At 43.2% G+C, this 22,117-nt stretch overlaps 1 protein-coding gene and 1 non-coding gene across 3 annotated transcripts in view; one reads left to right on the forward strand and one right to left on the reverse strand.

Annotated features, from left to right (window-relative positions):
- The window catches only part of UBA2 (ubiquitin like modifier activating enzyme 2), a 29,872-nt gene extending 21,701 nt beyond the window's left edge, over positions 1-8,171 (forward strand). Inside the window, exons 10-17 of one of the 2 annotated variants that reach the window (XM_038753793.1) lie at positions 1,383-1,543; positions 2,235-2,328; positions 2,440-2,552; positions 2,637-2,792; positions 3,380-3,476; positions 5,020-5,125; positions 6,098-6,234; positions 7,131-8,171. In XM_038753793.1, the coding sequence (XP_038609721.1) occupies positions 1,383-1,543; positions 2,235-2,328; positions 2,440-2,552; positions 2,637-2,792; positions 3,380-3,476; positions 5,020-5,125; positions 6,098-6,234; positions 7,131-7,312 (1,046 nt within the window). In that variant the 3' untranslated portion in view covers positions 7,313-8,171. The remainder of the gene's footprint in view (positions 1-1,382; positions 1,544-2,234; positions 2,329-2,439; positions 2,553-2,636; positions 2,793-3,379; positions 3,477-5,019; positions 5,126-6,097; positions 6,235-7,130) is intronic. The other variant, XM_038753794.1, reaches the window with a different exon arrangement.
- Positions 5,519-5,654, reverse strand: LOC119935392. Its single transcript, XR_005453277.1, has one exon. It is a non-coding gene; the product is annotated as a small nucleolar RNA SNORA7 (small nucleolar RNA).
- Positions 8,172-22,117: the final 13,946 nt, after the last annotated feature.

Consider the following 22,117-nt stretch of genomic DNA (forward strand, 5'->3'; position numbering starts at 1 on the left):
TTGAGGGCAGGGATCATGTATACCAATCCTCATATATTCTTCCAATTCCTTTGTGTAGTGCTCTGCACACAGGAGGTACTCAAATGCTTTTGATTGATTGATTCCAGGGTCAGTTATCAAACTTGAGGTCATGACCTTACAGATTTCTCTGGTGGTCCATTTCTAGTCCTTGCCTGTGTTCATTTATCTTTGCCTTCGTTAAGAAAGTGGTTTTGTTGGCAAGGAACAGTATTTCTGCCTCTTGAAGAGTTGTTGATTTTTTTGTTTTTGGTTTTTGCTTTTGTGGTATTTAAGCACTTACTATGTGCCAAGAGATGAGGTGGATACAAGGTAATCAGGTTGGGCATAGTCCATGTCCCAAATGGGGTTCACAGTCTTAATCCCCATTTTACAGGTGAGGGAATTGAGGCCCAGAGAAATTAAGTGACTTGCCCAAGGTCACACTGCTTCTCCAGGTTGCTCTTGTTTGTCAAAATGTCCATTGGGCAGGTCAATGAAAAATTCGGGTTAATTTAGAATTATAGTATGCTACTGATCCTGTACTCTCATGTGTCATCTGACTTGAATGATCATCTGATTTTTGCTTCCACAATTTGTCCAGAACTTCAGTGCAATTTTTTGTCACTCCCTAATGTTTTCTTGACTTCCCATTGTCTAACTGAAGGGAAGATGCTAGAATCATCTTAAAGGTGCACGTTCACCCCTTCTTCAAAGATCTCTGGAACCCCCTTCTCCTCCACAAAGCTTTCCCCAAGTAGGTGAAAATACCAATATGGGCCTGACTTGCCTATTTTTTCTGTTCATTTCTTACTTCATTTCTCTAGGTAGGTAATTGTCTTGCCTCTGCTGAGCATGTGTATTTCTAGCTATACATGCATTTCATAAAGTGCTTGCTATTTGACAAGCACTGTTCTGGGCGCTGGGGCAGATATCAGTTAATCAGTCCCTGTCCCACATGGGACGCACAGTCTAAGTAGGAGGGAGAACAGGTATTGGATCCCCATTTTACAGATGAAGAAACTGAGGCACCGAGAAATTAAATGATTTGCCCAGGGTCACAGAGCAGACAGTTGGCAGTGCTGGGATTAGAATCCAGGTCTTCTGATTTTCCAGGCCCGTGCTCTTTCCTCTAGGCCGTGCTGCTTCTCAGTTACATTCCCAGGAGGAGGTTTCTCCGTTATGTCCATTTTGGCTCCGTGTAGCATCGCTCCGTGAGTGGTATTTGCGCACCTGACTATGTGAAGCACACTCTGCTGAACACGTAGAATAAAGCGAGGGGTTGTAGCACAACAGGGTACTAATCCTTTTTTTGTTTCTTGATAGCAGAATGCCTCAAACCCAACTTAACATTACCCTACCCCACTTTTTTTTTTTTTTTAAAGACATCTGTGTATCAGAACAACAAAATGACTCCACCTTGGGCCTGAAAGATCAGCAGGTTTTGGATGTCAAGAGTTATGCACATCTATTTTCAAAGAGTGTAGAAACCTTGAGAGTTCGCCTAGCTGAAAAAGGTGATGGAGCAGAGCTTATTTGGGATAAGGTTAGTTTTGCAAATCTGTGGTAACCAATTGAACATTATGATAAAATTTTAATTCTCAGACACATTCTAGGGAATTGAAGTGTGGCTAGCCAGTTGTGAAGTCTTCCATTCACCTTGCCGTTCTTTTGCCAATAAGTAGAGTTCTAGGAGTTCAGACAAAATATGAGGCTTAGTATGTAACTGACATTTTGAATATACATATCATCACTTTAATAACCAGTTGTACTTTGTTAGCGTTTCTTCAGTTTGGGATTCTGCATGTATTTTTCTGCTATTTGGTAAAATCGGGTTCCCAAAAGGGATCAGAGATATTTTTCTGCTCTGCTTTGTTTCTTTAGTGTATAGAATCTCTTGGGCGTAAACAAAAAGTGGTGGTGATCTGATTTTTAGCAAAGCATAACAACGTTTCAGAATATTATTCTTCATCTGTTCCTACAAATGCTTTATATTTACCATTTTTAAAATGTCATTGATTTGAAAGGTAAACTTTGTATTATGATCTTAAATACTTCAATCCTTAGAATTATGAAAGGGGCAATTGTGAAAGTGTCATCTGGAAAGACTATTTTCCCAATATTATAAATCTTTGGATAAATGAGAAAATACTTTTCTGGAGGTCCCAGATGTGAGGTTATGAAAATGTCTGTGAAAGTCTTACCTTGTTGAGAATGGTCCTTTAATTTGTCGGCAGGATGACCCACCAGCAATGGATTTTGTGACATCTGCTGCAAATCTCAGGATGCATATTTTCAGTATGACCATGAAAAGCAGATTTGATATCAAATGTAAGAGTTTTGAGTTCTGGCATTTTGATTCATAAATGTGGCATGTAACTTATCCAAACTATTGTCTGTTAAATTTAGGCATAACTAAAGTATTTTAACCATCTCTTTCAGCCATGGCAGGGAATATTATTCCAGCAATAGCCACTACCAATGCAGTGATTGCTGGTCTGATCGTGTTGGAAGGCTTAAAGATTTTATCAGGAAAAATAGACCAGTGTAGAACCGTGAGTATAATTCAGAAGCCTAAGTGTTTTATTTCTGAGATTTGTGCCTTACATCTTTCAACTTGCATGTTTTTGTCTCTCAAGATTTTTCTGAACAAAAAACCCAATCCAAGAAAGAAGCTACTTGTGCCTTGTGCATTGGATCCTCCAAATCCTAATTGTTACGTATGTGCAAGCAAGCCAGAGGTTACAGTGAAACTTAATGTCCATAAAGTGACGGTACTTACATTACAAGATAAGGTAAGCACAGTAAAATCTCAACTATTCCACTTGGCTCTAACTGTTTAAGCTGAGCTGAAGTGTGTGTGTGTATTTGTGTGTGTGAGAGAGAGAGAGATTTTGAAGAATATTGGAATGATTGTTCAAAAAAAAGTTAAAAAGTCATGTACTTTGATTGTATCTGTGTCTGAACTCCGGGTTATTTCCATGCTATAAGAATAATATAATTGTATATTATAAAATGTATAATAATTGTTCGTATTAATGTCTGTCTTCCCCTCTAGAGTGTAAGCTCGTTATAGATAGGGAACACATCTGCTAATTCTGTCATATTTTACTCTTCCAAACGCTTAGTACAGCGCTTGCCGCATAATGAGCGCTCAGTCAATACAATTGATTTAGTTAAGCTGGAGATGTTTAAAACTCGTTATGAGGGGTTTCATGGTAGGAAAGTAATTGAAATCAGGGCAGCATACCATTTTATAAGATTATACTTTCTTGATACAGTGTTCAGATGTTGTGTGTGAAGATACCACAGCGCCAAGTGCTGTTCAAAATTTTAGTATTCTTTTCTTGCTAATATGAATAGCTTAATCTACTGTTTTTAGATAGTGAAAGAAAAATTTGCTATGGTCGCTCCCGATGTTCAAATAGAAGATGGGAAGGGTACTATCCTTATTTCTTCAGAAGAAGGAGAAACAGAAGGTACGTATAATGTGTGTGTGTGTGTGTGTTAGAGAAGCAGCGTGGCTCAGTGGAAAGAGCACGGGCTTCGGAGTCAGAGGTCGTGGGTTCAAATGCCGGTTCTGCCAATTGTCAGCTGTGTGACTTTGGGCAAGTCACTTAACTTCTCTGTGCCTGTTACCTCATCTGTAAAATGGGGGTTAAGACTGTGAGCCCCCTGTGGGACAACCTGATCACCTTGTAACCTCCCCAGTGCTTAGAACAGTGCTTTGCACATAGTAAGCCATTAATGATAATGAAGGTGGCATTTATTATTATTATTATTAGGCCACCATGTATAGCAGAGACCGTTTTTTTCTTTCACTCGAGGCAATAAGCATCAGCCTGACCCAGTTCCAAATAACTGGAGATACGGTAGTATAATATAGAGGCCATGGTGAGGGCTCCCACAGGTTTACATGGTAGCCGTGAGGCTTCCTTTGGTTGCCAGCAGTGGCAAATGTGATGGAGGCAGGGGGGCTCTCACAGCCTTAAAAAAAACCTTGAGTTACAGTGGCAGCAGTGGCAGCTTGAAATTGTAGTGGCAGTTAGCATAACCTGAGGTGGCTGTATAACACTCTGCAGTACAGGAGCGTATTGGGGTTCCAAAAAACTGCTCCAAATGGGAAAATAAGGATGGAATGGTGTATCGGACAGCGAAGGGGGTTGGGAGTAAAATCAACCTTCCCTGGGCCGATTGGCAGGAACGTTGGGTGGGACTTACGGATCCCAGTTACAGAGAGGGGAAATGTTAGGGTAATAGGCTATGGATGGAAGTGCTGTGGGGCTAGATGGGTGAGGTGAATGAATAGCAAGTGAAGTTAAATGACGTGCCCACAGCAGGCAAGTGGCAGAGTCAGGGTTAGAACCCAGGTCCTTAGACTTCCAGTCCCTTGCTGTTTCCATTAGGCCATGCTGTTCCCTTGATTAGTCCCCCGTCTGCAGCCCTAAGGAATTTCTTTGCATTTGTCACTGGCATCCATTTATGTTTCCAGTAGCCCCCGTTACGTTGAAAATTTGAGGATGGGGATTGTATTCTGTATATGTCCTGCAAATACTATCAGTCAATTGTATTCGCTTATTATTTGTACTAAGGCACCGTACTGAGTGCCTGAGAGAGTACAACCAAATTAGCAGACATGATCCCTGCCCATAAGAAACTTAACAGTCTATTGTAATGTAACACTAAGGTATTAATCAGCTCTGGTAACATTAATGCTTCCTTGAATTCCTTATGCAAATAGAGGTCACACTATTTGGGTTGTTGCACCAGGATGCTGTTGCTTATTACTACCCCAGCACATGCTTTTTTAAAATACTAAAAATAGATTCTCAAAATGAATCTACCTTAAGAGGTAATTTGAGATGTACAACCTATCTTGAAGGCATACTGATTGCATAATGAAATTGTTCCCTAACGTCTTAGAGTGCTCTGCCCACAGTAGTTAATAAATGGCGATGTTGAGGATGATGATGATGATGAAGAATGTAGACTTAATCACTGTCTAAATACCTCTTTTTATAGCAAATAACCACAAGAAGCTGTCAGAGTTTGGAATTAGAAATGGCAGTAGACTACAAGCAGATGACTTCTTGCAGGATTACACACTGTTAATCAACCTTCTCCATAGGTAGGAATTAATGTCACTGTATGGGAAAAAAAGCAATGTCTAAATATGTGGCGCTTCGATCAGGTGACAGATAAGAGAGTGAACTAGTGTTTCTTTATCAAAAGCTTTCTAAAAGTATACTGGCTCTAGCTAGCCAAGAGTGCATTTTAGAGTCTCTTGTCTTATGCCGTTGTCGTTTTCGACCCGTAGCAATGCCATGGACATGTCTCTCCAGATATGCTACCAGAAAGCCCCACCTCCACCTGCAGTCGTTTTGGTAGTGTGTATCCATAGTTGTCTTGGTAAAAATACAGAAATGGTTTAGTTTACCATTGCCCCCTTCTGCGCAGTAAACTCGAGTCTCCGCCCTCGACTGTCTCCCATGCCGCTGCTGTCCAGCACGGGGGAGTTTTGACTTGTAGCAGATTGCCTTCCACTCACTAGCCACTGCCCAAGCTAGGAACGGAATGATTATGCTTCTGCTTGACTCTCCCTCCCATAGTCAAGGCTGGTAGTACTGGAAACTCTCCAGGTGCAACCCTGAGAGGGGTTTAGAGTCTCAGCCAGACCAAAAAAGTAAACTTTGGTGTCAAAACGCAGAAGTATTATACTGTGTACCATAACGTGCACTGTAATTCCTCTATTCTGCAAATGAAGATTTTATTAAAGGTTGATTTTGAATATCGAGGATCGAAAATGTGACTTACATTTTGGAGAGTAGGGTAAAGCTAAAATGTTCTGGTGGGGGTTTTTTAGGACTTTACAAGAACTGAGTAAGAAGTGTGTGTGTTTTCACTGGAAGTTTAAATCTATTATAAAGAGATGAAATGTCACTAATTTGCTTGCAATCTTCCAACCTCTCATGTTCTAACTGAGGCAGTCTGTGGAATTGTGGTCATGAGCAGGTCATAACTAATACTGACCTGATCTTCAGTAAGCACCGACAAAATAGACATGTTTATCCTCATTTCGAAACATGCGATTATTTTGCAGTGAAGATCTAGGAAAAGACGTAGAATTTGAAGTTGTAGGAGATGCCCCTGAAAAAGTAGGCCCAAAGCCAGCAGACCAGACTGCCAAGAGCATCACTAATGGCAGCGACGATGGAGCACAGCCGTCAACATCCACAGGTGAAAAGCATCAGCGTTACGACACTTGCCCTATAGAGAGAATGGCTTAGATCTCAATTTGACGGTAGATGCTTAAGCGTCTATTTCTTGGGCTGTTCTTGTCATTGCGTTTTGTGAGGATCGTGTCGGTCCTAAGAATGTTTGCACCGTCGTGAATATCTGAATACACTATGTGTAACTGAGAGAGATTCAATCTCTGAAAAAGGAATTTTTTTACAGCGTCTGACATGATTTCAGAGCTTCTGTGACAGAAGTATTAATGTCATCTGCCAATTCTAGAAAGGGAAAGATGCTTGGGAAAGAAATTTGAGGAGTGAAAATTTGCTCTTGATAAGGAACTTTCAATTCTATTGTTCCTGAGACATGGAGAGGCCCTAATTATAGGACTTTCTCAGTTATCTAAGGTCTCCTTGGTTCGTAACTCAGGGTTATTACAACTTTCCTAAACTGATGTATTTTGATTCTGAAATAATTTTTGCTGCCAGCCAGTTCCTTTCTACTTTTAGCGTGGTTTTCCTTTCAACTTGTTTTTTTTTTTCCCCCATTTTTTTCCTCTGTACCGGGTTCTTTCACTGTTCTATGGAATAGAAGTTCTAGTGCACACTAGAAGTAAAAGTTGAAGATGGACTATAGGACTCCCTAAATGTGTGTAATTCTTCATGCAAAGATATCTGATTGTGCTGTGTGCATTTCCTGTTAACCAAGCATGTGCACAAATTCCTTTCCCTCTAAAAATGGAATGGAAAAATCACAGACTCCAAACTTCCTAAGAATAATGCAGTGGTGGTGTTAAGCATCATAATTTTTGAAATGTGAGATTTGCAGAGGAACAAGAGAGTGTGAAGGACTGTGTTCACGCCTTAATATAATTTTCTTTGATCCTTTTTTCACGTAAGCTCAAGATCAAGACGATGTGGTGTTGGTTGATTCGGATGAAGACAGCCCTGCAGTTAATGCTGGTGTCGATAAGGACGATAAAGTCCGCAAGAGAAAATCAGATGACACTGATAACGTCAACACGAAGAGGCTGCGTACAGAGCAGACAGAAGAGTTAGACGACATTATAGCATTAGACTAATTGTAGACTCAAGCCGACAAAGTGATCTCGCATTGCGTTGTCTGGGGTTTAGGGTGTGTTAAATGTTCAGAACTAGACTTCTTATGACTTGAAAATATTTGGGTCCGCTCCTCCTCCATGAAGCATTCATTTTCTTAGATTCAGTAGAAAAGTTCCAATGTGCTACACTGAACTAATAGAAACTGTCCAAAAGATACTCAAAAGCATTTGCTGAAACAGGCACAGGGTAAAAGCCCATATGGAGCATGTTCTAGTTTTTTTTTTTGTGTGTGTGTATGTGTGTAAATACCCTTAGGTAAAATTCGGTAGTTTTAAAGATACTGTGGTTTAGTAAAATTGATAATCTGGTTATTAACTATTTTGCCTTTTATTCTTGGCTAGAAAATAAGTTATTTTTAGCCTAGATCTACCCATTTTTCACACCCTTGACTAAATTGAGTTGAATTCAAAAAAAAAAAAGTATCAAGTGCTGTTTGTTGAAACATGTTTTTAAATGTTAACAGGCACTTTGTACATTACTGTAAAACAATGTTAATTTACTCGATTTTTCAGCTTGTACTGCCTGGTATGTTGATTTAAGAAGCCAATTTTGTGTATTGTTAAAGTTTCAGGTTATTTATATTTGATGTTTTGTAAGACTCCGATAACATGCTGTACCTTTAATGGACCAAATAAATGACATCTGAAATACTTGCTATACTTGCTTGCACAGTCCAAGTTTATGCTGACAAGTTGGATTTTACAATGTATACATTCTTAGCAAATACTGTACCATTTTCATTTTTTTAAATCTCTGAAAAACTCCAGCTGTTTACGGTGGAAGGTTCATTTTTAAAATAAAGCTTTTCTGCCAATGCTGTATTTTTCTTGGATTACCACTTAGTAGCTTTTCAATTGAAAGCATTTAAAGCAATGTCTAAGTCTTTATCGTGAATATTGGCATTAGTTTTTCATTATTGTGCCAAAACAAATGCATTTTTTATACTGTCAATTTAGCTCAGACTTGTGACTAGTATACATTCACCAATTCAGATTGTTGCAATGCGGCATCCAAATAGATACCATTTGGTGGTGATGGTAATAATAACTCTAAAGAAAACTGAAATGAGAAAGATGTTGAGTGTAGTTTGGGTCCAGCATTACTTGTGAATGGTAAGCTTACTCCACATACACCTGATTCAGATATTTTAGAGGGGTACTAATTCTGTTGCCTTTCAGTATATCTCCCCGCCACCCCGATCCAGAGAGAGGCGAAAGGATTAGGTAAGCAGTCCTCTTCAAAAAACAACTTTGAGGGAATGGAGAGAGTAAAGCCCTCTTTTGCCCCACTTGTTCTCTCTCGTGCATCGTCTCTGCACTTGGATCTGTGACCTTTGGACATTTGAAACTGGCCCCAGCCCCACAGCACTTGTGTATATATCTTTAAATTAGGCATTATGGATTCCTTTTTTATATTAATGTCTGTCTCCCCCTCCAGACTATAAGCTCGTTACGGGCAGGGAATGTGTCCGCTAATTATGTTGTATCATACCCTCCCAAACAATACAGTGTTCTGCATATAGTAAGCGCTCAATAAATACCATTGATTGGCAGTCGTATTTACTGAGTGCTTAGTGTGTGCAGAGTAGTGTATTAAGTGCTTGGGAGAGTACAGAATAACAATATAACGGACAAATTCCCTGTCAAAACAACCTTACAGTGTAGAGGAATGGGAGGAGGAATGCTAAACCGCCGTGCCTCATCTTACCTGGCAGAACCTCCTTAAGCATTAAATGTTTAGCGTTAAAAGCTAAAGCGTTAAGCGTTAAAAGCGTTTAGACTGTGAGCCCACTGTTGGGTAGGGACTGTCTCTATATGTTGCCAATTTGTACTTCCCAAGCGCTTAGTACAGTGCTCTGCACATAGTAAGCGCTCGATAAATACGATTGATGATGATGTTAATTGGCTCATTTTTTCTGCACTGGGGAGTGCCTAGTGATTTGGTATTTGAGTGCTTACTATGTGCCAAGCGCTTACTATGCCATGCACTGGGGGAGATACAAGGTAATCAGGCTGTCCCACGTAGGGCTCACAGTCTTAAACCCCATTTTACAGATGAGGTAACAGAGAAGGTAAGTGACTGGCCCAAAGTCACACAGCTAAGTACTGCATACATAGGCTGGTGCTCAATCTTTGATAATGGTGATGATGATCACTGCACGCTTATTGCTGAGGTTGTGTTTCACCCATAATCTCTCTGGCAACCAAAGTTCAAGATGCAGTATCAATCAATCAGTGATATTTATTGAGCACTTTACTATGTGCTGAGCAAAAACACAGGCCTCGGACTCAGAGGACCTGTGCTCTAATCCTGGCTCTGCCAGTTGCCTACTGGATGACCTAATAGTGAGTCACTTAACTTCTCTAGGCCTCAGTATCGTCACCTGCAAAATGGGGGTAGAACCCCTGTTCTCCCTCCTACTTAGACTGTGAACTCCATGTAGGCTGGAGACTGTGTCCGACCTGATTATCTTGGACTTGGTACAGGTCGTGGACATAGGAAGTGCTTAGGAAATAGCACAATTATTATCGTTAATAGTGATACAGAGGATTTTTATCAGAGACTGCTGTATTATTTATTTATTTTACTTGTACATATCTATTCTATTTTATTTTGTTAGTATGTTTGGTTTTGTTCTCTGTCTCCCCCTTTTAGGCTGTGAGCCCACTGTTGGGTAGGTACTGTCTCTATATGTTGCCAATTTGTACTTCCCAAGCGCTTAGTACAGTGCTCTGCACATAGTAAGTGCTCAATAAATACGATTGATGATGATGTAGACAGCAGCGAGATTTTTCAGAAGGGTAATTTTTGCTGCTGCCCATTCAAGGCTTCTAATAGCTCGATGATGGGAGTCAGATCTAAACTTCTTGGGTTGCAAAACCCTACGGTGCAACTGTGTGGCCTTCTCTGTCTTCGTACTCTAAGGGGCTGTAAAGAACTCTGGAATTAATCCAGACTCTGAAGTATGCAAACTACTGTCTCTAAATATCTCTGATAGCCACTTCCAGAAGCTGAATCTTTCCTGCTTTTCTACTTTAGCCGAAATGATGCTCACTTTCCCATTTTATTATTAATGCTGTGGCTTTTGGCAAGCTGTTTTTCCATTCCTAATTCTAAACAAGGCAATCAAAGTACTCTCTAAATGGCCAGCTGCAAAGGGATCGTTTGAGTGGGACTGGACCAAAATTTGTCGGCACTTTGGATCATTTTGGCAGAACCAAATTGGGGCTTTCTAGCTCAGCAGAGTCCCAGGTGCCATGTATACATGTTTGACGAGGGACATGTAGTCATCCGCTTGAATTCTGATGCCAGAAGATCAACAGTTCTTCAAATCCAGAGAAATGTAAGTCTCCAATCTTCAGCTCTCCCGGAGGAGTCAACACCCAATTAATACTCAGTGTTCAGAGTATACTTTATAAGCAAGCCACGGGTCCCTTTTTTCAGCATTTACAAGCTAATGGATGTCAGGTGGCTTTTAATGGCTCCAGTAGTTGCAGGTTCCTGAATAATAGCCAACCGCAAGATGTTTCAATATCCCTGAACCTTGTTTGCACATTCATGAATATGGTGAAGACAGACAGGGGACCGAAGACAGCCCAAAGTGACCCTTTTTTAAAAAATGTAATCGAGCGTGGGCGAGAAAAGATGAGATATGCAGACCAGTAAAGAAGTTGAGGGACTTATTGAATTCAGCTGTTGTTAAATGCTGTTATTGCCGGTGTTAGCTTTTCTCGTTTGGCACTAGATGGTGCCCTGAAACGAACCCATGATTCCTCGAACGCATAATCCTCCTCTTGGCTCAGGAAAAAACAGTTCAGGCCCCGAAGACTCAACATCCTGCGTATTGACAGTGAAAGAAAAATCTCATTTGGATTTGAGATTGCTTTGAACCTGTCTGAAAATAAAGTTTCATCATGCCAGTGAGTTTGAAACTACTCCGGTCTGATTTCTGCTGGTCAGAAAACAAGGTGCTAGTGATGCTCTGAATTCAGTATAATAATAATAATAATTATGGCATTTATTAAGAGCTTACTATGTGCAGAGCACTGTTCTAAGCACTGGGGGAGATACAAGACGATCAGGTTGTCCCACGGGGGGCTCACAGTCTTAATCCCCATTTTACAGATGAGGGAACTGGGGCACAGAGAAGTTAAGTGACTTGCCCAAAGTCACACAGCTGACAAATGGTGGAGCCTGGGATTTGGACCCCTGACCCCAGATTCCAAAGCCTTCTTTCCACTGAGCCATGCTGCTTCTCAATATGCTAATATATCTGCTCTCTGTCTATGCCCAGGGTGCACCTTTCAATTTTATCCTATTTTCATGTTTTAATTCGTCTCTTTGCCTTCCTCTGCCATCATTTCTCATGCTAAATAGGGTTATCTGCCCGTTACTCTTGATTTTTCATTTATTAATAATCATGATGATGATGCTATTCGTTAAGCACTTGCTGTGTGCCAGGCACTGTACTAAGCGCTGGGGTGGGTACAAGCAACTGAGTTGGAGACAGTCCCTGTCTCATGTGGGGCTCACAGTTTCAATCTCCATTTTACAGATGAGATAACTGAGGCCCAGAGAAATGAAGTGACTAAGCGCTGGGGTGGATACAAGCAACTGAGTTGGAAACAGTCCCTGTCTCATGTGGGGCTCACGGTTTCAATCTCCATTTTACAGATGAGATAACTGAGGCCCAGAGAAATGAAGTGACTAAGCGCTGGGGTGGATACAAGCAACTGAGTTGGAAACAGTCCCTGTCTCATGTGGGGCTCACGGTTTCAATCTCCATTTTACAGGTGAGATAACTGAGGCCCAGAGAAATGAAGTGACTAGCCCAAGGTCACACAGCAGATGAGCGGTGGAACCGGCGTTAGAACTCATGACCTTCTGATTTCCAGGCCCGTGCTTTATCCACTACGCCATGAGTGCGGTAAGTTTACTGCTACCATCCAATCGTACTAGTCAGTAACATTTATTAAGTGCTTTTAACAGTGTACAAAGCACAGGGCTAGTCAGGGATGAATGTAGGGGGAGTAGTCCCGTGGTCCATGATGCCCCCAGTCTAAAAGAAGCGGGGAAGGAGGAGTCCTCTAGAATATAAACTGTCCCGCCGTCGACCCCCGGCCCACGTCCTCCCCCTGGCCTGGAATGCCCTCCCTCCGCACATCCGCCAAGCTAGCTCTCTTCCTCCCTTCAAAGCCCTACTGAGAACTCACCTCCTCCAGGAGGCCTTCCCAGACTGAGCCCCCTCCTTCCTCTTCCCCTCCTCCCCCTCCTCCCCCTCCCTATCCTCCCCACCTTACCTCCTTCCCCTCCCCACAGCACCTGTGTATATATTTGTTTGTACAGATTTATTACTCTATTTTACCTGTACATATTTATTCTGTTTACATTATTTTGTTAATATGTTTTGTTGCCCCCTTCTAGACTGTGAACCCGCCGTTGGGTAGGGACCATCTCTATATGTTGCCAACTTGTACTTCCCAAGCGCTCTGCACACAGTAAGCGCTCAATAAATACGATTGAATGAATGAATGAATAAACTGCTTGTGGGCAGGGAAAAAAGCCTGTTCTGCCTTCACTTAGACTGTGAGCCCAGTGTGGAACCAAGACTCCGCCTGATCTAACCATACTGTATTTACCACGTCTTAGCGCATAATAATAAAAACTGTAGTAACTTGTAGCACTCGCTAAGTGTTGGGGCAGATACAGTACAATCAGTATGAGAGCAGTGTTTGGCGCATAGTAAGTGCTTAACAGATACTATTGTTATTGTGTGTTAGTAGTAGTAGTATTACCTTTCCAGACTGAGCCCCTTCCTTCCTCTCCCCCTCGTCCCTCTCTCCATCCCCCCCATCTTACCTCCTTCCCTTCCCCATAGCACCTGTAAATATGTATATATGTTTGTACATATTTATTACTCTATTTATTTATTTGTTTATTTTACTTGTACACATCTATTCTATTTATTGTATTTTGTTAGTATGTTTGGTTTTGTACTCTGTCTCCCCCTTTTAGACTGTGAGCCCACTGTTGAGTAGGGACTGTCTCTATATGTTGCCAACTTGTACTTCCCAAGCACTTAGTACAGTGCTCTGCACACAGTAAGCGCTCAATAAATACGATTGATTGATTGATTAATTCCTATTATTCTAAATGTTAGGAGCATTTCATTCATTCAATCATATTTATTGAGCGCTTACTGTGTGCAGAGCACTGGACTAAGCACTTGGGAAGTACAAATCGGCAACGTATAGAGGTGGTCCCTACCCAGCAACGGGCTCTGGGCTGTTTGTTCCCCGAACACCTGCCTGGTCTCTCTCCCTCTGCCCCAAGGCCCCTTAGTAAACTCTGTCTTTGTCTCTCTGTCTCTGTCTCTCTCTCTCCCTCCCTCCCCGCAGCTGCAGTGGAGCTAAGATGGCCAAGCCTACATTGTCGACAACAGCGTATCATTGAAGGCCCAGGAAATCCAGATGGCGGAACTCAGTCCAGGGGAGGCCAAGGTGCTGATTCTTCACCAATCAATAACTCCACCTGGCTAATTTCTTCCTTAAAATATTAACACAAAGGGGCTTCAGTGGTGGAACGGGCTGCTTTGTCTGGGTATCTGTTCTAATGAAGGGGCTTAAAGTTCAGGAGCAGAAACGTTCAGGCCCAGTCCTTAACCAGCCTCAACCGCACTGCCAACGAACTAGGTATTGACACCAAAGCTGGCACCAGAGCAAGTCTACCAGCTCTTTTTTTTATCAGAGTTGCAAGAAGCTTTTTTTTTTTGCTGAATGGGTCTGGCTGGAACATTTGGGTGGAGCAGGGCTGTCAGCCCGGAGTGAGAGAAGTGGCTAAGAAACAGAAATATTTTTCGGGGCAGAACTTTCGCTCAATCAATCAATCAGTCGTATTTATTGAACACTTCCGTGTGCAGGGCACTGTACTAAGTGCTTGGGAGAGTACAACACAACAATATAACAGACACGTTCCCTGCCACAACGAGCTTGCAGTCTAGAGGGGGAGACGGGCATTAATAAAAATAAATAATGGATATGTATGTAAGTGCTGTGGGGAGGGTTAGGTGGTGAACAAAGGGAGCAAGTCAGGGTGACACAGAAGGGAGTGGGGTAGCATAGTAGCTAGAGCTCAGGCCTAGGAGTCAGAAGGTCTTGAGTTCTAATCCCAGCTTCGCCACTTGCCTGCTGTGACCTTGGGCAGGTCACTTCACTTCTCTAGTCCTCATTTCCTTCGTGTGTAAAATGGAGATTGAGACTGTGAGCCCCACATCGGGCAGGGACTGTGTCCAACCCGATTTGCCAGTATCCACCCCAGCACTTAGTAGGCGTTTAGCAAATGCCATCATTATTATTATTATTAAAAGAGGAAATGAGGGCTTAGTCAGGGCAGGCCTCTTGGAGGAGATGTGCCTTCAGTAAGGCTTTGAAGAGTGTGAGAGTAATTATCTGTCAGATATGATAAGGGAGGGTGTTCCAGGCCAGAGGCAGGATGTGGGCAAGAGGTCAGCAGCAAGATAGATGAGCTGGAGATGCATAGAATAGGCTGGGATTTAAAGGAGTGTTTGAGCTGGGTTGTAGGAAAGTAGGGAGGTGAGGTAGGAGGGGGCAAGGTGACTGAGTGCTTTAAAGCCAATGGTAAGGAGTTTCTGTTTAATGCAGAGGTGGATGGGCAACCACGGGAGGTTCTGAAGGAGTGGAGAAACATGGACTGAATGTTTTTGTAGAAAAACGATCCGAGCAGCAGAGTGAAGTATGGACTGGATCGGGGAGAGACAGAAAGCAGGGAGGTCAGCAAGGAGGCTGCTACAGTAATCAAGGTGGGATAGGATTAGTGCTTGGATTACCAAGGTAGCAGTTTGGATGGAGAGGAAAGGACAAATTTTAGTGATGTCACAAAGGTTGAACCAACAGGATTTAGTGATAAAGTGAATATGTGGGTTGAATGAGAGAGAGTCAAGGATAACATCGAGATTATGGACTTGGGAGACAGGAAGGATGGTGATGCTGTCTACAGCGATGGGAAAGTCAGGGGGTGGGCAGGGTTTGGGTGGGAAGATATGGAGTTCTGTTTTGGACATGTTAAGTTTGAGGGGACGGCAGGACATCAAGTAGATGTCTTGAAGGCAGGAGGAAATGTGAGACTGCAGAGAATGGGGAGAAATCAGGGCTGGAGGTATAGATTTGGGAGTCATCCATGTAGAGGTGGTAGTTGAAGCCACGTAAGAGAATGAGCTCTCCAAAAAGAGTGGGTGTAGTTGGAGAATAGAAGGAGGGACCTTGAGGGACCCCCACGGTTTAGAGGGTGGGAGGCAGAAGAGGCGCCCATGGAAGAGACTGAGAATGAGCGACCAGAGAGATAGGAGGAGAACCGGGAGAGGACGGTATCAGTGAAGCCAAGCGATGATGTTTCCAGGCGAAGAGCGTAGTAGACAGTGTCAAAGGCAAATGAGAGGTCGAGGAGGATTAAGATGGAGTAGAGGTCATTGGATTTGGCAAGAGGGAGATCATTTGTGACCTTTCAGAGGGCAGTTCCTTTGAAGGAAAGGGGATGGAAGCCAGATTGGAAGAGGTCAAGGAGGGAATTGGAGGAGAGGAACTTGAGACAGTGAGTGTAGACGACTCACTCAAGGAGTTTGGAGAGGAATGGTATGGAGGGAGATGGGGGCGATAGCTGGAGGGAGCCGTGGGGTCAAGGGAGGATTTTTTGTTTTAAAGTAAGGGAGACGTGAGCATGTCTAAAAACAAGGCGGAAGAACTCTAGCCTGGGCCCTGGGAGCATTGTTCCAGAATCCCACATTGACTGCCTTATCTCTGGCCAAGTGACTTGACTGCTAGACTTTTAGACTGTGAGCCCACTCTTTTAGACTGTGAGCCCACTGTTGGGTAGGGACTGTCTCTATATGTTGCCAACTTGTACTTCCCAAGCGCTTAGTACAGTGCTCTGCACACAGTAAGTGCTCAATAAATATGATTGATTGCTAGTACAGAGTGGGGTAAGATTCTCTAGAGAATGTGTCTGCTTATTTTGCTATATTGTAATAATAATAATAATGATGATGGTATTTGTTAAGTGCTTACTATGTGCAAAGCACTGTTCTAAGCGCTGGGGAGGTTACAAGGTGATCAGGTTGTCCCATGGGGATGCTCACAGTTTCAATCCCCATTTTACAGATGAGGCAACTGAGGCACAGGGAAGTTAAGTGACTTGCCCAAAGTCACACAGCTGACAGTTGGTGGAGCTGGGATTTGAACCCACAACGTCTGACTCCAAAGCCCGTGCTCTTTCCGCTGAGCCACGCTGCTTCCAAGCGCTTAGTACTCTGTGCTCTGCACAGAGTAAGCACTCAATAAATACCACTGATTGATTGATTGGAGTAACTGTCCCCAAAATTACCCAAAGCAATATGGTCTTGCTCTCGGGAGACTGTCAGCCTGAGAGATGCCACATCTTGGCTTAAAGTTTCAGACCAAAGTAGAGGAACCCAGAATAACAGTAACATCTGGAAGTAGCGGCTGGTCCAGATAATAACAATAATAATAATAATTAGGGTATTTGTTAAGCTCTTACTACGTGCCAAACTCTGTTCTAAGCTCTGGGGTAGATACGTGCTTATCAGGTTGTCCTACGTGGGACTCTCAGTCTCACTTCCCATTTTACAGATGAGGTAACTGAGGGCCAGAGAAGTGAAGTGACTTGCCCAAGGTCACTCAGCAGACAAGTGGCGGGGACAGGATTGGACCCCATGACCTCTGACTCCCAAGTCCGTGCTCCTGCCACAAGGCCACGCTGCTTCTTCTCAAGATAATCTCTTGAGAGCCCATCCAGCTTCAGAATCCTCTGACCACCGCTTCGTTCCACCTTCTTCGGCAACGAGCACATTCTTCCTCTTTCCCAGAGAGAACTGATGCAAATTTGGTGTCTTTCCATGGTGCTCGTGGTTTTATAGCAGCAGAAGTGGGCACTCTGTGGCTTTTGAGCCATTAGACCTTCCTCGGATGACAAAATTTGGTTCCTAGAAACCCCTCTTTGAGGATCTCTCCTCGCCAGATGATGGCTCCTGATTATAGAGAGCTGCCGTGTGGAATTTGTTAAGGCAGACAGACCTGCTGGCAAAAAAAAATTTATAGGCTCACGAAGGGTCTAGCTAGGTTTATGATAAGCGATCCAAAATGGATTATTATGAGGTAAGACTAAGGCTGTTAAGGCAGTACGTGCCAAGCATCCTTTTGTGCCATTGTTGGAGACAGGGACACTGGGCAGTGGAGAAGTATATTTCCCAGAATCGTTGGCCAGTGGTTCAGCCAGCCCAGGACTTTGAGAGTGGCACCAAAGCACGCTTGGAAGAATAAGTGTGATGGTTACCTCCTTAACATCCACCCATGGTTAGTTAGGGATATTCCTTCAAATACCCTTTTTTTTTCCCTCTAATAGCTCCATTATTGACTTCCTAACCATCAATACGTCCAAATTCTTCTTTAATCTTTTGATATTTTTGGCCCGCACAACTTCCTGAAGTAACAAATTTCCTCTCCTTACCGCCGACTGAGCAAAGTGTTTCCTTTTGTTTGTTTTGAACCTACCACTTCCAAGTTTCGAGGACACTCCTTAGGTCTGATATATTAGAGTTTTGTTATATTGCTTTATTATACTCTCCCAAGTTCATTCATTCAATCAATCAATCGTATTTGAGCACTTACTGTGTGCAGAGCACTATACTAAGCGCTTGGGAAGTACCAAATGGCAACATATAGAGACGATCCCTACCCAACAATGGGCTCACAGTCTAGAAGTGCTTCGTACAGTGCTCTGCACACAGTCTGCTCTCAATAAATGCAATTGACTGACTGACTGGTAGTGTAGGATTCGGTGACTAGAAACAATACCCTGAATATGTATGGCATTTTTTAAAAATTTCCAAAGTGCTTCAAAATTCATTATTTTATTTTAATATTGCCTGGTGAAGGAAGGTGAGGCAAGTGCCTTTATCTCCACTTTACAGACAAATTAAGGCCTGAGAGTCTATGTGACTTACCCAAGGTCCCGTAGCAGACCTGAAGCCCAGTTTGAATCAGTCACCAACTCCAGTGCTCTTTCGACTGGGCCGTACTACCACCCTTCAATTGTTATTCAAATGCATAACAATTCGAGGTTCTTTCTGTGGACACCTTCGTGGTTCTGTAAACTTCAATCATGTCCTGCTTTTTTTTTTTCTGGTATCTGTTTAGCACTTAATATGTGCCAGGCACCGTACTAAGCGTGGGGGTAACACAAGGTAATCAGGTTGGACACAGTCCCTGTCCCCCATGGGGTTCACTGTCTTAATCCGCATTTTACAGATGAGGGAACTGAGGCCCAGAGAAGTGAAGTGACTTGCCCCAGGCCACACAGCAGACAAGTGGAAGAGCTGGGATTAGAACTCAGGCCTGGGACTCCCAGACATGTGCTCTTTCTACTAAGCCAGGCTGCTTCCCTTCTAAATCTTGGTCTTTTGAGGCTGAGGCTTACTAAGCTTTTCTGTCTACCTTGATTCAGAAGATCTACTTCATTTCCAAATCACTTCATTTACTGGTCTTCGTCCCCTCTCCTCTCTTCCCTAATTCCCGCACCCGTCACAATCCTCGGTATTTCAGGTATAGACATACCGTGGCTTTACATGGTGAGAAAACTATGCCTTTTCTTTGGCTTCCTACCCCCTTCATAATGAAGAAGCATCGCTTAGTCGAAAGAGCACAGGCCTGGGACTCAGAAGGCCCTAGGTTCTAAACTCAGCTCTGCCACTTTTCCGCTGTGCGACCTTGGGCAAGTGACTTCGCTTCTCTGTGCCTCATTTCTCTCACCTGTAAAATGGGGACTAACACTGTGAGCCCCATGTGGGACAGGGACTGTATCCAACCTGATTAGCTTGTACTTATCCCAGCGCTTAGTACAATTCATGGCATCTAGTAAGCGCTTAACGAATACAATTAAAAAAGAAAACAAACGAAGCTCAGAATTTTATTGAGCTTTCTGATTGCCGCTGCATGTTGAGCCAGTGGTTTGAGGGTACAAACAGCAATGTTCCAAGATTATTTCAATTCCAATATCTTCCTTCTTAATAGAGCCTGATAGGTTGGCACCCTCCCTCATGTCATTGGGTTTTGACGCTTTAACCCCCACCTTGGATTTGTTTATTGAAGCTTCGCCACGACCTTTTGGCCACTGGGCACTCCCCCAACTTTATGAGCCCACTATTGGGTAGGGACTGTCTCTATATGTTGCCAACTTGTACTTCCCAAGCGCTTAGTACAGTGCTCTGCACACAGTAAGCGCTCAATAAATACGATTGATGATGATGATGATGATGAGCTCATTCTGTTGCTCATCCCTATCAGCATGGCATCTAACCATTTGACGCCAACTGCAAATTAGATTTCATTTCACTCCCTCTTCCTCATCGCCAGGAACATATTAAACTGTCTCCAGCACCGATCCCTAGAGGACTCCACTATTTACATTTCTCTCTGCCAAAAACGAAAAGCATTTGTTTCCTGTCTTTTAGCTAGCTTTTTATGTAGATCAAACCATTCCCTCCCACCTCCAATTCCATGATCGCTCTATTAAGAAAAAAAAATTGTGGTGGAATCTCGTCAAAGGTCTTTTGAAGATCCAAAGACAGTTCTCCTATCACTGAGTGACTCCTATAGAACGATATCCCTTTCCGGGACCATTTTGTCATTTCCTCAACAGGTTGTGTTTGTCTAATGCTCCGTACTTTCTTATTGAGTTTGTAATGCCAGTTTTCCAGGTAGAAAAGCGAGAAACCCTGCTCTCAACCCAGTAGAGGTGAAAGTTAAAAAAAAATAAAATTTCTAATCAAAATGGTGGCACTGGGCCTGCAATCCAGGGCCTCTAGAAGACAGGGCTGTGGCGGATGACCTTCAAGGGACAGCGGGGTCGGGCTGGGGGTGGGCTTGGGTGGCACAGCCCAGCCCCAGCCCAGGCCTACCTGGGCTGAGTCTGACACCCCAGCTGAAAGGACTGGCAGCACCACAAAACAACTGTCATGACAGAACGGCAGCCCCGGGACTTTTTAATTTACTGAAGCCAAATTCTGGCCTATTCTGAGTTACTTTCAGCTCTGACTCCCATGGTCACCTTTGAAGCCCTTATAAGAGCTAAGCGTTATTTTGAAAACCCATCATTCCTCCATTTCTGCATCCATTTGTAGTGATAGGTTACGCCATCATCATCATCAATCGTATTTATTGAGCGCTTACTGTGTGCAGAGCACTGTACTAAGTGCTTGGGAAGTACAAGTTGGCAACATATAGAGACAGTCCCTACCCAACAGTGGGCTCACAGTCTAGAAGGGGGAGACAGAGAACAAAACCAAACATACTAACAAAATAAAATAAATAGAATAGATATGTACAAGTAAAATAAATAAATAGATAGAGTAATAAATATGTACAAACATATATACAGGTGCTGTGGGGAAGGGAAGGAGGTAAGATGGGGGGGATGGAGAGGGGGACGAGGGGGAGAGGAAGGAAGGGGCTCAGTCTGGGAAGGCCTCCTGGAGGAGGTGAGCTCTCAGTAGGGCCTTGAAGGGAAAGGCCCAGGCACCTTTTTTGTGCAGAAGGAAGAGGGAAAGGGAGAGGGAAGAGGAAAGGATGGAAGAGGGAAGGAGAAGGGAGAGGGAGACAGAAAGGGAAGGTGGAAAGAAGAAAGGGGGATAAAGAGGGGAAGGGAGAGGAGGGGAAGCGGTGAGGGAGACAGATAGGGAAGGTGGAAAGAAGAGAGGGGGATAAAGAGGGGGAGGGAGAGAGGGAAGTGGGAAGGGAGATGGGGAGGGGAAGAGAAAGGGAAAGGAGTGGGAGAGGGAAAGGAAAAAGGATAGAGAAAGGAAAGGGATGAGTAGGGGAAGAGAGTGAAAAGGAAGGAAGAGGAAAGGGTCAGAGGGGAAAAGGGATGGGAAAGGGAAGGAGAGAGGGGAGGAGTGAGGGAAGAGAAGAGAGGGGGAAACCATTAGATTTCTGAGCCCTGGTTTGTAGGAGTTCTTCAACTTTGCTCTGGATTCCTTCAGAATTCTCAGGTGGATGGCATCTGGTCCCAGGGATTTGTTTACCTACAGTTCATTAATTTTTGTCTAAACCGTCTTCTGGGTTTACTGCAATTTGATCCAGTGTCTTTGACTTATCGCATTTCCCAGATTCCCTTGAGAACTTTGAACGTTTTTGGGGAAGTGGATTTTGCAGAATGGAAACCCTGGGAAAACCAGGCCACTCAGCAGAATAGATGGCGGAGTACCAATCTGAAGGAGGAGTTTGCTTTCCTTCCAGACAGACTTCCTCTTTACGTGTTTGTAATGTGTTTCAAATCCAAGGACCAGAGTGATTTTTTATTTAGCAACGTTACTGTTTTTGCAGAATTGGTTTTTATTATATTTTAGATTGGGTTACCAGAAATGATCATCTTAGATGTATGAAGTAGGTTTTTGTTAAGTAACTGTTAGTGGCCACAATTAATGTAAACATAAGCAGCACGGCGTAGTGGATGGAGCACGGGGCGGGTGCAGAAAGGTGATGGGAAAGCAGTTGGGAAGAGGAGAGCAGGAAGGGATTGAGGGTGAGAGAGATGGGGAGGGAATTAACCTCCCCTGTAACATGAGGCAAATCAGCACCCTATTGTGCAGGGTGTATCCTTGAGTATCCACCTCCACAACATGAGCAAGATCCATGTCATTATTATTATTATTATTATTATTATTATTATTATTATTA

Source organism: Tachyglossus aculeatus, chromosome 11 (assembly GCF_015852505.1).
Source record: "Tachyglossus aculeatus isolate mTacAcu1 chromosome 11, mTacAcu1.pri, whole genome shotgun sequence".
Taxonomy (NCBI): Eukaryota; Metazoa; Chordata; class Mammalia; order Monotremata; family Tachyglossidae; genus Tachyglossus; species Tachyglossus aculeatus.